General features: G+C 36.3%; 2 protein-coding genes across 2 annotated transcripts in view; one reads left to right on the forward strand and one right to left on the reverse strand.

Annotated features, from left to right (window-relative positions):
• Nucleotides 1-4,551, reverse strand: part of LOC123690994 (eIF-2-alpha kinase activator GCN1) — a 31,733-nt gene extending 27,182 nt beyond the window's left edge. The window contains exons 1-10 of the mRNA XM_045635156.1: nucleotides 4,446-4,551; nucleotides 4,268-4,370; nucleotides 3,781-3,976; nucleotides 3,206-3,386; nucleotides 2,892-3,056; nucleotides 2,460-2,712; nucleotides 1,951-2,129; nucleotides 1,507-1,704; nucleotides 963-1,124; nucleotides 338-497 (exon numbers count right to left, since the gene is read on the reverse strand). Coding sequence (XP_045491112.1) covers nucleotides 338-497; nucleotides 963-1,124; nucleotides 1,507-1,704; nucleotides 1,951-2,129; nucleotides 2,460-2,712; nucleotides 2,892-3,056; nucleotides 3,206-3,386; nucleotides 3,781-3,976; nucleotides 4,268-4,370; nucleotides 4,446-4,460 — 1,612 coding nt within the window. The 5' untranslated portion in view covers nucleotides 4,461-4,551. The remainder of the gene's footprint in view (nucleotides 1-337; nucleotides 498-962; nucleotides 1,125-1,506; nucleotides 1,705-1,950; nucleotides 2,130-2,459; nucleotides 2,713-2,891; nucleotides 3,057-3,205; nucleotides 3,387-3,780; nucleotides 3,977-4,267; nucleotides 4,371-4,445) is intronic.
• A 256-nt stretch (nucleotides 4,552-4,807) lies between these two features.
• Nucleotides 4,808-13,945, forward strand: LOC123691503 (protein starmaker-like). The gene is made up of 6 exons (XM_045635925.1): nucleotides 4,808-5,027; nucleotides 6,385-6,550; nucleotides 6,683-6,745; nucleotides 7,314-7,455; nucleotides 12,164-12,320; nucleotides 12,733-13,945. Exons 1-6 carry the CDS (start codon nucleotides 4,911-4,913, stop codon nucleotides 13,927-13,929), a joined length of 1,842 nt encoding a protein of 613 aa, XP_045491881.1. The 5' UTR covers nucleotides 4,808-4,910; the 3' UTR covers nucleotides 13,930-13,945.
• Nucleotides 13,946-14,055: the final 110 nt, after the last annotated feature.

The raw sequence follows: 14,055 nt of genomic DNA on the forward strand, positions 1-14,055 counted from the left end.
AAGATTTTATCAATAATATTTCAGGTATTAAAATCAGTAGTTGCGATAGAAAAGAACAGAACAACAGAATTTTTTAGTATTCAATAGAAGTTGTACAATAATAGTTGTATTTAGTCTGTTATAGTTTTATCAATGTTGTGATTTAGATTCATATTCAGTCAAGGAATTGTACTGTAATGCAATGCCTTTTATTTTTTAAACATGTTTAGAAAAGGTAATCAGTGTGCGTGTGCGTGCATACATGTGCATAATTATGTATGCGTCTGTATGAATACATAATATGCGTGTGCGTACGTATTCGTGTGCGTATTGTTTACAATGTATAAGCATGTGTTACCGTCGTCATGCGCGGCGGCCAGCAGGCGGCCGTGCAGCAGCACGTGCTTGTCGGCGTGCACGAGCGCGTGCCACACGGCGCCGCGCGAGGGCAGCTCCCGCGCTGTGTCCAACTTCACCAGCGTCACCATTGCGCACACGCCCTCGCTCACTATTTGGTGCTGCGGGTTTTTATTGATGTGTTATTTTTTTTAGAGATTTTAAGTTGTTATTCAAAAGAAAAAAAAAATATGATACTATGCATATGTACATGCAATACCTACCGTTTTCTTCTTTACATATAGACGTCTATAGCTACAAAAAGGGCGTGTGTGTCGAGCACACGTTTCAAATGTAAAACTTTTTTGGCAAGATTCAAACGTACCAAAATCATCGCTTTATTTCATGAAGCGTCCTTGAAATTTTACTCTCAACGCGCCTAAAGAAGTTGTACTTCAAAAATAAAATGAGAAATTCTAATACTACATTATTTTGCTAAAGTGCTGTCTTATCGTCACAATAACAATATAATTTTATTATAAGCACACCCCCAAAACGGATATTTTCTAGTCGTCAAAATAACAATACAATTATAAACACACCACCAAAACGGATAATTTTTTCACGCAAAAGAAAGCATATTTAACCTGTAACGGCTGCTGCAGCGCTTTCTCGACCGCCGCAAGCAGCGAGGGCCGCAGCTGGTGCGCGTGCTGTGGGGCCGCCCCGCCGCGCACCACCAGCCGCGACACCAGCGACGCGTACGCGATGCGCACCGCTTGGCTCGTGTTCTTGCTTGACAGGTTCTTCTGCAATGGTTTGCGGGTTAAGTAAAAATATTCTTTGATAGTACATTCATTGTACTCATTTTTTTCTGTTCAGACTTGGATAAAAAAAGTAAATACGTTAGGGCTAAAAGTTTATTATATCAGGCTAGGTGGTCGGATGATATAGTTACGACAGCTGGACGCAGATGGTTGAGCAAAGCCAAAGATCGGCAACTGTGACACATTATGAGGGAGGCCTACGTCCAAGAGTGGACTTATCCGGCCGGAATGGATGGATGGATGGAAAAATTAATGTTAGTCATACTTTTGGAAGCAATCTTCAATTAATTATATAATAATTCATTAAATATTTTCAAATTTATCTTTTTTACCGTTTATTTTACTAGAAAACTTAAAAAAAGACCTTGTATATGTCGAGCGCGGCGGGCGGCAGCGGCTCCTTGCGGCGCATCGCCCAGCGCAGCAGCGCGTCGAGCGCCGCGCAGAGCGTGCGCTCGTGCGACTCCGCGTCCACCACGCGCGCCACCTGTGTCGCCGCTTCCTCGAACACCGCCCCGTACTCCTCCGCGCTCACCGCCACCTCGCTCAGCGTGCCCACCGCCTACGAAACATGTTATTGTGAAAAAATCATATATTCCTACATAAATCACAATAAAAAATCTTTAATTTCAATTCTTTAACGTTTATAGGCGCAAGTTTTAAATTATTATTCCCCAAAATACAGGCTGTCCTAGTTTGGGGTCCAAATGTTACATGTTTGTACCTAACCCACAAATTGTTCAATAAATTTTTTTTTTTTATTATTTTATAATATAAAATTATCCTGCATATAGGAACAAAAACATACATTAAGCACAGCAATCTTGTCTTCACTGGATGTGAGCTTGCCACTCGCTCCATGATACTCTGCAAACGCTGCTTTGAGCAACGTGATCGCGGGCTCGCGTCCCGAGCAGCGCCCCGCCACCAGCTCGAGCGCGCGCACGCACGCTTCGCGCGTCCACGCGTCACGCGAGTGCGTATTCACTGTGAAATTAAGACTCAACATTGATTTCAAGCAAATTATCAAGCTTTACAGTACATAATAAATAGTACAAATTGAAATAATGCATTTTCTATAAATTCGCATTGCAACATTTTCACCATTGCATTGCAAAAAAGTGAAATGTTGAGCGCACATTTGTGAATTTTCAATGCAAATAGCGGAATACAGGTAGCAGCTTAACAAAAATAATAATCATTCTAATCACTGTCTGCCGTTTGCCATAGTAGTCATAGGTATATTATTAAAATGCACATTTGCCTCGACAATCATAGTTTAATTACAGTTTAAACATGTTACTTCACATTACATACCTATTAAACTTTTCCCTATATCTACTGCCAAATCATCTAACTGTATATTTAGATTATCAACAACTTCTCCCACTGCCTCTATGATGGTCTCCGGGCTCCTCAACATGGCTTTGTGCAATGCTGGCAGGAGAGTGTCTTGGATGTCACTGAGTTGCAGCAGGTGCAAGAGATCTGAACAACTACGTATGAAGTTTGGATTTGGGCGGATTTTTACACTGATCAGACTTTTTGTAAAACTTTCCAACATTTTTGCCTGTAAAGAATTTATTAAGTTATTACATATAGTAAAGAAAATCTCGAAAATACTCAACAACATGATTGAATAATATGTTATAAAAAATTTATTTACTTGATTCACAACAATTAATTATTAAATTCAAATCTGTCTTTGAAAAAGATCTTAAGCTAGAAAACATTGTGAAATATTCATACCTTATGCTTTATAATTAAATCTTCCTTTCCTATTTGTTTTGTGTGTCTACATAATGCTGAAAATGACACACATATTTGTGGCCCCGAGTCGGGGGCTTGTGATAAAAGTACTTCAATCCATTTTTCTAATTTTTCTACACCAATGCTACTCCATGCCGTGTGTAACTGAAATTATTTATGATAGAAATATAGGAGAACTTCCTTTGACAACCAATATAAATAGATTTATAAGTCTTGTTGAATTTTAACAATAAAAAAACCTGCCAAATATAAGATTCCAAGTATAAAGAAATAAAAATAACAAATATATTTACCATGGAATATGCATTTTCATTCTTCCTTTTGTCACCATATGCAGTAACAACAGCAAGTAAATTAGCCTGGCACATTACGAGAGGAGTAAAATCCACACCATCGTCTGCACTTTTTAAACCATTTTCCACTAAAACTGTTGACCATCGTAGAGCATATAATCCACTTTGGCTTATATTTTTACTAAAAAATTTAATATCATAGTCATTATTATTTATCTTGGCTAGTTTTTATCTACAGTAGCAGTAGTACACAGCAGTTGAAAATTACTGGTAGCATTACTTGAAAGTGCTTCACTACATAGTATAAAACAAAGACGCTTTCTCTGTCCCTATGTCCCTTTGTACGCTTAAATTTTTAAAACTATGCAAAGGATTTTGATGCGTTTCTTTTATGGATAGAGTGATTCAAGAGGAAGGTTTTAGTATATAATTTATTAGGTTTTAGACAAAGCGTGCGAAGCCGCGGGCGGTATGCTAGTTAAGATATAAAATAAATTCAAGAGAGGTACATGATGAGATTAAGAACATTGTCTATGTAATTATTAAGATATTTAAAAAACAGCATAAATACTTACGATGTGGCTGTATTCCTTAATTGTTCCGAAATTTCTACTAAAACTGGTACAAAATTTTTAAACGTCCACTCCCTGTGGTTTGTAGCGAGATAAGCTAATAATCCTTTGACATATGATTGAGATGTAGAGTCTCTATATCGATGTAGTGTCAAAGTTAACACTCGACATACGAAACGCACTGCAGGCTCTGTAATACCTGCAAAAAATAAGGAACAATAATTATAGGTTATTTAATTGTTAGTTAAAAATTCATAACAATTATACAATTTCAGTCATTTATTGCATTTGTATTTTGAAGATTACAGTTTTCTTTAAACATGGCTTGTCCAATTTAGTTAAAAACTTTCATAATTTTAAAAACTTTAATAGAATTGCAGAGGATCAATAAATTGAGCCTCTGTTTTGTAATGTTCCAAACAACTTTTTTACTAAGTTTATTCACACAAAATTTATATCGATAAATAATATTTTAAAAACCCTACCCTACCTGGTGTGGAGAGAACATCCTGAATCTCTTCAATTACTTCACGCCGCTCCTTCAGACTGGAAGTCTGAATTCTAAATGGAACATCCTTCAATTTTTTTAAAACCTGTAAATAATAGTAATCATGAGACACCGGATAAAACACATTTGGCCCGAGATTTTATTTAGGTACTCTAAATACCTCTGTATCTGCCATATTTTACAAGCATTCAGAATTAATTTCATAAAAAAGCACACGTCTTGTAAAATCATACATGAAAAAGAATTTGACAGATCGTTGACAATTCGTACTGATTGATCTAGATACTCCATAGATCTAAATAGAAATGTAGATACAAAATAAAATGTGTATAACAAGGGTAAATATCTCATGGGTGGTGGATTAAAATCGAATTTAAATGAAACCGTGTTATATATAAAATCAAGTTGAACGAGTCTAGACGCGTTTTTTTTACGTAGGTGGGACGCAAAGATACATAATTGCTTATTATACTCTGTATTATTTGTGTTAGTCTGTAGGAATTGTTTAAGCGTCAATGCCATTTTAAACTGTCAATTGTCATAACTATTATAAATCTGTTTTCATGGTTTCATTCAGATATTTTTCAGTTTCTGTGTATAAAATATATTATTTTCAACAATAATTATGAGTTCGGCAAGACAAAATGAGCTGTCTGATTTGAAATCATACATAAAAAACATCGACAAGGAAATAACTTTAATCTTGCAAAGCTTACAATGGAATCGAGGCACACTTATTTCGGTATTTAATCTAAAATTACTATTTATAACATAATGTTGTTCTCTATGTTGTTTTTTCCTATCAAATATAAAATATGGGTTGGCTTTAGAAACTTGCGGCACGAATTTCGGCGTGATTTTAATTTTTTTCGATCGATAATAATGCCCCGACACATACATTAGCGGCTTTTCGTGCGGAAACTTGTAATTACAGAGAAATCTTAATTTTAATTTTTGACGTTATATGTTCAAAATTGTTTGAGTTGCATTGACAAAGCTACCTACAAGAATTGTGTTTGAAAGAGATAACAAATGTCAAAATGTACATTAAAAACCATAGTTCCTTCATAGTTCATTCAAAAGCATGTTGCTGAGGGACAACAATTCATACGGATTATTGGCGAGTAGTATATGATTGGGGCAACATGGGTATGTTTTTAAAAAAGTTAATCACTCAGACCCAGACAACCCATTTGCATTTGTTGCCTCTGATGGGACTCATACTCAAAGAATTGAGTCCCAGTGGGGTGTTGTATAGAGATTTTTTAAACTATAACCACCCAAACTTCGATGATATTATTAAAGAATATAATATGTGGAGACGCTGATTGGAAAAAAATAAAATTGATCCATTCATTGCCCTTGTAAATTGTATCAAACATGTATAATTATTAAAAAAATGTTTTTTTTATTGTATGTACATTGCACACAAATTGTTAGTAACAGAACTGAACCTGTCCACCCCGACTCCACGTGGTACTTGTCTGTCATACACTAGAGTGTATTAAAAAAGTCGGAGGCGCGGAGGAGCGTGGCGCCCGCGTGTGCTGAGGAGCAGGCAGAGTCAAGCGAGCCGGAGTGGCTGAGGCTGGTCGCCAAAGGCGACCAAAAAGCCGAAGCTACGAAGGCGAGTGAAGACTCCTGCCTGCAACGAGGTACACGGGGGCAAGCGCCACGTTCTGCAGCGCCGGAGCAGTCAAAAAAGCCCATAATCTTCAGTATATTTCTAACTACATTTCACTACATAGTACAAAACAAAGTCGCTTTTTCTGTCCTTATTTGCCTATGTCCCTTTGTATGCTTAAATCTTTAAAACTATGCAATGGATTATGATGCGGTTTTTTTTAATAGATAGAGTGATTCAAGAGGAAGGTTTTAGTATATAATTTATTAGGTTTTAGACAAAGCGGGCGAAGCCGCGGGCGGTAAGCTAGTATAAATATAAATTCAAAAAAAAATAGAAGGGGGGGGTTTCCGCACCCCTCCACTTCACAGGGGGTCTCCCCTTACCTCCCCCCTCCCTTTCCCTCCCCTACCCCCCCTTAATTCGTGCCGCAAATTTCTAAAGAAATACCTAAAATATTCTTATTCGTTTCTAGGAAAAACCTTCTGTTACTTGTGCTTTAAATATGGCACACAAAGTACCACTTGAAAGTAAAGCAAAGCATGAAGAGCAGTGCTGGCTGAAAAGTCTGGGTTATAACGCTGAAGATAAATTGTTGCCGGAACCACTGGACCCAAATGCTAATACTATAGTGAAGCTTGGTATGATCTGCTTTTGGTACTTTAATTGTGAATTCAAATAAAATTCATTGATGAAGAAGAATACTGTATCTTCTGTCCTATTTCAACTTCAAGTATTGTCTCAATATCTCAATTCTTTCTTAATTTTTTCAGGGCCTAATGACATACAACTCATAATAGACACTGCTTCAAATAATGATCCAAGCTTCAAAAAAGGTAAATTGGAAACTACATTTTTTTTATATGATTAGATGAACTTAATTATAATTTATACTTTTTTTTACAGTAAAGAAATCCTGTTATTCAGTCAATACCAATTTTATTGTATCCTTTATACTTCATACATATAAAAAGTTGCATTGCGAATTTAATGCAAAAATAATTATAAAAACTACTAGCTGCCTTGTCAGACAATGTTTTGCTCTACTGCCCCTTTTACTGTTTTTTCCATAGGAGCCTTCCTTGCCTGAACAAAAAGTCGAAAACTTAAAAAAAAAAAAAATTGGTCAAGCTATTCTTGAGTTTTAAGCTTATCAACATTTGTTGATTCATTTTAATTTTATATAATTTCTTTAGCACCTTCCCACCTTTACTTTAGCTAATACACCAAGTTGAATGGCAATAACTTGTTTTTCACTAAATTTTTTTTTTTTAGATATTTCATAGTTTAGTTGCAAATACTAAATACAATTTTAATTACTAGATAATTTAGCTTGGCATATAGGAATGTGAATTTTAGCATAGATTATAACTGAACAATTGTGTGATTTCCTTAAACACTAAGGCAAAGGGTGGAAGGAACCTGTGCCTCTCACTCTGGAGCGAGTTCAGACCACGTACACAATGGATGAGAGGCGAGCCATCCATGATGCTGTTGTTGCATCTGTGCCAGCCTGTCATGATCTCTCCGATCTGGCATTGTTTGAGTAAGCCTTTTTTTATGTAATTTATAACCTGCCAATAATTTTACTAGTAACCATTTTCCGTGCATTTAAAATTTATACTATACTTTATAATTATCAAATGGAATTGAAAAATTAATAACCAAATCTAATTTAAATAATTCCGAAAATTTTATTTCTTTCAACACTTAACTAAAAATAAATAAATCAATTATCCATTAGTTTTATTTTATAATGTACTTCTTACAAATCATAACTTCTTACAATTTCTTCTCGCTGTCGCTGAGCGCAGACGTGTTATTTGTTTTCATTAAATTATCGAGTGCTAATTTCATGCGAAATTAACAAAATAGTAAACTGATAAACAGTGCAATAAGTACTAAAGTGAAGTGAACTTATTTTTTGGACGCTGTATTACTAACGAGCGAGGGGAAGCTCCTCCTCACCTCGGGTAAAGGAGAGGTCCTGCGAATTAAAACGAGAATTAAAATAATCCATCTCTTTTGCACACCGACTCTACGCACGGAAACCGGTTTGTTACATCTACAATGACTAGCAAAATTGATTGTAATGCTTGCGGCTTGCAAATACACGATGAGTTATATTTGGAATGCTCTAAGCTAAAATGCTTGAAAAGGTATGACTTAAAATGTCTTAATATTGAAATAGAACTATTCCACGCATTTACTAACGATTATAAGAAAAATTGGGTTTGCTCGGAATGTACTCAATCGCCAAATAAGAGCTTTATAACTGTGTGCAATACGTCACCCGCTACACCCGATAATAATAATATAAATATGCAGCGCGGGAATCAATTAAGATATCATACGTCTTCGCCTATAAGCACGGATTCTTTGTTGCTGGAGCATTTAATTCAATTGCGTTCCGAAATGAATTCTCGATTAGATATCCAAGCAAACGTAATAGCTATTTTGCAAAAGCAACTAAGTGACACAAATAACAAGTTAGACGCGGTTATAACGATTTTGAGTTCGCTTGAAAAAAAACAATGCATTGAAATTAACACCAGGGCAAATGTATCAAAAACAGGATGTGACACTTCGCGATCTTCGAAATACACATATTATATTAATGAGCCATTACAGGAAGCTAATAAAAGTGATGCTATCACAGAGATATTAAGTGTAAATTCTTTTGCGGCCACCAAATCTACGACGTCGTCAGCATCCCCCATAAAAATAGCCTCGACATGCGCGCCTTTGATTAAAGATAAAGGGGATTACGAAGGGCAAGACACAGGTAAAGAGATGGGTATGAATGTGCGTGAAAATAATAATATTAATATTACCAACTACAACGAGCAATCGAGTGAACGTAAGAGCGTACGTGTAGGGAGTAATAAAGATTCATTAATATTAAAAGGAATGGAACGTAAAAAGTACTTGCATGTATGGCGCTTACATCCAGAAACTTCGCTGGAAACTTTAACAAATTATGTCAAAAATGTTTGCGGCCCGGATGCTTTTATTAAGATAGACAAAATTAAACATAAAACGGCGCGGGATTATGCATCATTTATTATTGGTGTACCAGAAAACTTATTTAATACATTGAACCAACCCGAAATTTGGCCAGTCAATGCAGAGTTTAGCGAATGGATTTGGTTTCGTAAGGCAGCAAAAAAACCGAAAAGTAGGTAGTTAAATCAATAGATATTTTTTACCAAAACGTTAGAGGTCTTAGAACAAAATTGGAGGAATTTAGAAACAATTTAAATATAGTAAGCTCTGATTTATATGCCATCACGGAATCCGGTTGTAATGAATCAATACAAGACTCCGAAATTATTCCTTTAGGATTCCAAATATTACGTTGCGACAGATCGGACGGTCGAAAACAGGGTGGTGTATTTCTCGTGGCCACTCAGCGGTTAGAGCTACGACCGGTACGCATACCCTCAGTGTCGATAAACGATTGTGTCTTTGAAATGGTATGTGCAAGTGTTTTCTTAAAAAATAACTTTTTATTCTTGTGTTGTATAGTTTATATTCCTCCAAATAGTTCTGAGAATGATTACTTATTGTTGTTTAGTATAATAGAAGATTTATGTACCAAGTATAAAGAAATTATTGTTATCGGAGACTTTAATATCTACTCATGTCCGGTAAATATAAGCAATTATTATGAATACTTTTTAACCTATTGCGAATTCACTCAACATAACACCGTGCCTAACTGTATGGGTCGTCAGTTGGACTGGGTCTGTCACGCAGGGTGTCGCGGGGAGGTGTCGGTGTCGACGGCCGACGAGCCCTTGGTGCCCGTGGACGAGTACCACCCGTCGCTCGCGGTGAGCGTGCGCATCGTCTCCACCGCACCGGAGCCGCCAGCGCCGGCGTCTGGTGCCGACCATGCCGCATCTAATTCTATGGACTGTGATGCGCGCCCGAAATGGAATTTTTATAAGGCCGATTTTCCTCTATTATATTCGCGGTTAGGTTCAGTAGATTGGTCTGCATTATACGACATAGAGGATGTCGATGAGATGTTAAAATATTTTTATGGTATACTAGATAATGTTTTAGATGAATGCGTACCTAGAAAATCTAAAAAAAATAATGGTTCGTGTAAGTATCACTACCCTGACTGGTATACAAAAGAAATTATAAATAAAATTAAATTAAAGGCTTCACTTCACAGACAGTATAAAAAATCTAAGTTAGCGAGTGATTATAATGAATTCTCATTGTTCAGATCGGCCGTAAAAAATGATATTAAAGTTGCTTATGATAGATATAAAGATAAAATACAACTTCAGTTTTCGAAAGACCCGAAATTATTTTGGCAATATGTCAAAGATAGAAGGTCTTCGAGCAGGAGTAACATTATTATGAATGATGGTAGACTTTTGAATAATGAAGAGTGTGCTATTAAGTTTGCTCAGTACTTTCAAAGTGTTTACAGCAATTGTGCACCAATTTTAGATACAAATGCGGCGGCAGCTATGGGGTCGAGTAGCGCGCGCGTTCATATCGATATGATGACAGTAGGAGAGGTCAGAAAAGCTTTGGCGCGCTTAAAACCCAAAACTTCTGCTGGCCCAGATGGTATACCAGCATTCATATTTAAAGATTGTAGTAGGGTGCTGGCTGAACCTCTTCAACGCATATTTAACGCCTGTTTACACTCTAACATTTTTCCAAATATATGGAAAACGTCTCGAGTTATTCCTGTTCCTAAGGGTAAAGCGGGGCCGATCATCAGCGAATACAGACCAGTAGCCGTTCTTTCAACGCCAGCAAAAGTTTTTGAATCGGCAATACAGGCGGGTGTGTATTCGCAGGTATCGGCCCAGCTATGCGAGGAACAACATGGATTCAGACCGGCGCGAAGTACTACTACTAATCTACTCAACTTAATGGCATACGTAGTACCTGCAGTGGACACTGGAGCTCAGGTAGATGTTATCTACCTGGACTTCAAAAAAGCCTTTGACACAGTAGACAATGATGTGCTATTGGGAAAGCTTGCGAAGGTGGGATTTACTCCGAAACTGATAAAATTCTGGGCCTCCTATATGAAAGACAGACAACAATATGTCGACTATAATGGCTGCGAATCGCAGTCATATTTCACTAGATCAGGTGTAAGTCAGGGAAGTAACCTCGGTCCTTTAGAGTTCACTATAATGATTAATGACCTGCCGGACGTCCTCACTTATGGTCAGAGTTTACTATTCGCAGATGATTTGAAATTATACGCCGAAGTAAGAAATCTATCGGACTGTGAACGCCTACAAAATGATGTTTCTATGATCCTTCATTGGAGTAGTCAGAACAAGCTTCACTTCAATCCGGCTAAGTGTTCAGTAATGAGTTTCCATCGAACTCAGTCTCCTCTCTTATACGACTACAAAATAGGTCCAGTTTCAATTCAGCGTATGACGCAGGGTAGGGACTTAGGCGTTTGGTTCTCTTCTGATCTAAGATTTCGTGACCATATAATAAAAACATGTAAAACGGCATACAGGAACCTTGGATTTGTTTTGAGACAGGCTAAAGATTTCACTAACATTACAACCCTTAAGGTCCTGTATAACGCGTTAGTAAGAAGTCGTTTAGAACATAATGCAGCAATTTGGGCTCCTCATGAGGACAAATATAAATTAATGTTGGAGCGGGTCCAAAATAAATTCATGAGACACTTATATTTAAAATTGTACGGGGTATATCCTTTTTATCCGTTGATGTACCCTACCTTATTTGTATTGGGTATGGTGGGGTACAATCAATTGAGTGTACGGCGAGACTTTTCGCTTGCCGTTTATATTATAGGTCTTCTTCGTGGTGGGGAGCAGAACTCAGGGCTGCTTGAGTGTGTGAGTTTCTGCGTTCCCACCAGATTCGCGTGGAGACGGCGCCGCTCGCCGCTGTTGCTGGTGCCCACAGCACGAACCGGCCTTCTTGCGAAGGCACCAATGGTACGAGTCATCCGCATCATAAATGAAGCGCATGAAAGGGCGGACTTATTTCATTGCCCAATGAGTGAGTTCGCAAGGGTGGTGTTACAGTTGATTTGTAATTTTTAGAATCTATTTCTTTATTAATTTATGTATGTATAACTAATAATATCTAAGTATTTAGTTTTTTTAAGTTAGTTAAGTTTATTTGGTAATAAAATTGTATCTTTGTCGCATTGGGAATGACCTGTAACGGCAAGTGATATTTTTATTAAATAAATAAATAAATAAATAAAATGTTAATTTCAGTGTCAATGCCGTGAAATCGGAATCGGAAGATGTAAAGAGATCTCGCACCGAGATTCTGGCGGAGTTACGTGATATGAAGCGACGACGCACCAAGTATCGGGTCGCAGCTAAATCGAAAAATTACTCTGACGTCCTCCGGGATGTTATTAAAACACAGGTTTTCGTTATTGTTTCTTTTTGATGAGACTAAGTGCAGAATTTTTTTTAAATACTTTAACGTGAGTTGCGCGGTATAGTGATAAAGCTGAATAACCGAAATCCAAATATTCATCGCATCCCCACTTTGTTCTAGTAATTTCTTTTTTATAATAAACGATAAATGTTTATAAGTATTAAAGTAACGATTCTTTTTTTAATAAAACTACGATTATAGGTACTTTGTCTCATTGAATATATAATTTTTAAACATAGTTTTATAGGACTAGCGCATGGTCTATAAGAATGCGACCTCTACCATTATGTTACAGAGATAGTTATCCAAATAATGCCTAAATTTCTTAGTAAACGCCCCTGGTCAAATGCCTGATGACTTTTTACATAATAATTAATATGATTAATCTGTACTTTAGATGGAGATGTACACTGGTACACAAACAGAGTGTGCGCATACTTCTGACGCAAATATAAGTTCAGAATCAACAAGGAGAGATGATGACTACTCAAATATTCAAATGCATATAAAACATGAGAGAAGTACCTCAAGACAGAGTGAAAGTAGAAATGGAAATGAAAGAAATGACAATATTGACCAAAGACATAACTCAAGAGATTCAAGATCATCCAATAGACATCATAAAAGAAAGAGAAGTAGAAGCAAAGAAATTTATGGATCCAGAGATAAAAGATATACTTCTTCCAGTGATCATGGTAGAAAACGCAACAGGAAAGAAAAGGATGACTACAGAAAAGAAAGAACATCTAGAAGAGATTATGATGGCAGAACAAATAAAGAAAGTAAGTTTAGAACAGATCATGATGGCAGAACAAGCCAAGAAAGAACACCTAGAAGAGATCATGATGACAAAACAAGTAAAGAAAGTACATTAAGTAGAGATGATGATGATGTAACAAATGAAGAAAGTACATCTAGAAGAGATGATGATGACAGAACACATAAAGAAAGTATATCTAGAAGAGATGATGATGACAGAAAAAATAAAGAAAGTACATTTAGAAGAGATCATGATGACAGAACAAATAAAGAAAGTACAACTAGAACAGATCATGATAACAGAACAAGTAAAGAAAAACCATTTAGAAGAGATGATGATGACAGATCAAATCAAGAAAGTACATCTAGAAGAGATCATGACGACAGAACACAACGAGATGATAAACACGAAGAAAGACGGAAAAATAGAAGAAATAATGAAAGTCATAAAGATAAACATTCGAAACGCAATTATCATTCAGACAATAAATATGAAGATAGAAGAAAAGATAAACATAGCAAGAATCACGATGATAGAATTAGAAAGAGAGATGAAAGGCACGAAAGTGATAAATATAAAAGAGATAACCAAGGAACTGACAATTATACAAAAGAAAGAAGGCATGATAGATCTAAACATTATAAACAAGATACTAATTCAAGAGAATATAGTGAAGATAACAGATATTGGAATAATGATGCAGTAAAAATAAAGCAAGAAGTTGATGCAAGTCCTCATGATAGTGAATATAGGAAGAGCGGGAACGGCTTCGAGGACCGAAATCAACAAAAAGTTACGATAAAGCAGGAGAAGGATGATTATGAATATGAATAAAAAATATTTTAAAATACTCTTTTGTTTTATTTTCTGCTCTCTGGTCTAGTTGGTAATTATTTGTCAGAAGTTTTCACGTAATGTGAAATGAATATTATTATCAAGGTACGTTTTTGTTAAACTTAT

This window comes from Colias croceus, chromosome 4 (assembly GCF_905220415.1).
Source record: "Colias croceus chromosome 4, ilColCroc2.1".
NCBI lineage: Eukaryota > Metazoa > Arthropoda > Insecta > Lepidoptera > Pieridae > Colias > Colias croceus.

What these genes read in the sequence shown, in the direction of transcription:
- LOC123691503 (XM_045635925.1), top strand. Translation starts at nt 4,911, where the DNA reads ATGAGTTCGGCAAGACAAAATGAGCTGTCTGATTTGAAATCATACATA. An exon ending in TGATCCAAGCTTCAAAAAAG is followed by an intron (nt 6,746 to 7,313) that starts GTAAATTGGAAA and finishes TTAAACACTAAG; the next exon opens with GCAAAGGGTGGAAGGAACCT. An exon ending in GGGATGTTATTAAAACACAG is followed by an intron (nt 12,321 to 12,732) that starts GTTTTCGTTATT and finishes TCTGTACTTTAG; the next exon opens with ATGGAGATGTACACTGGTAC.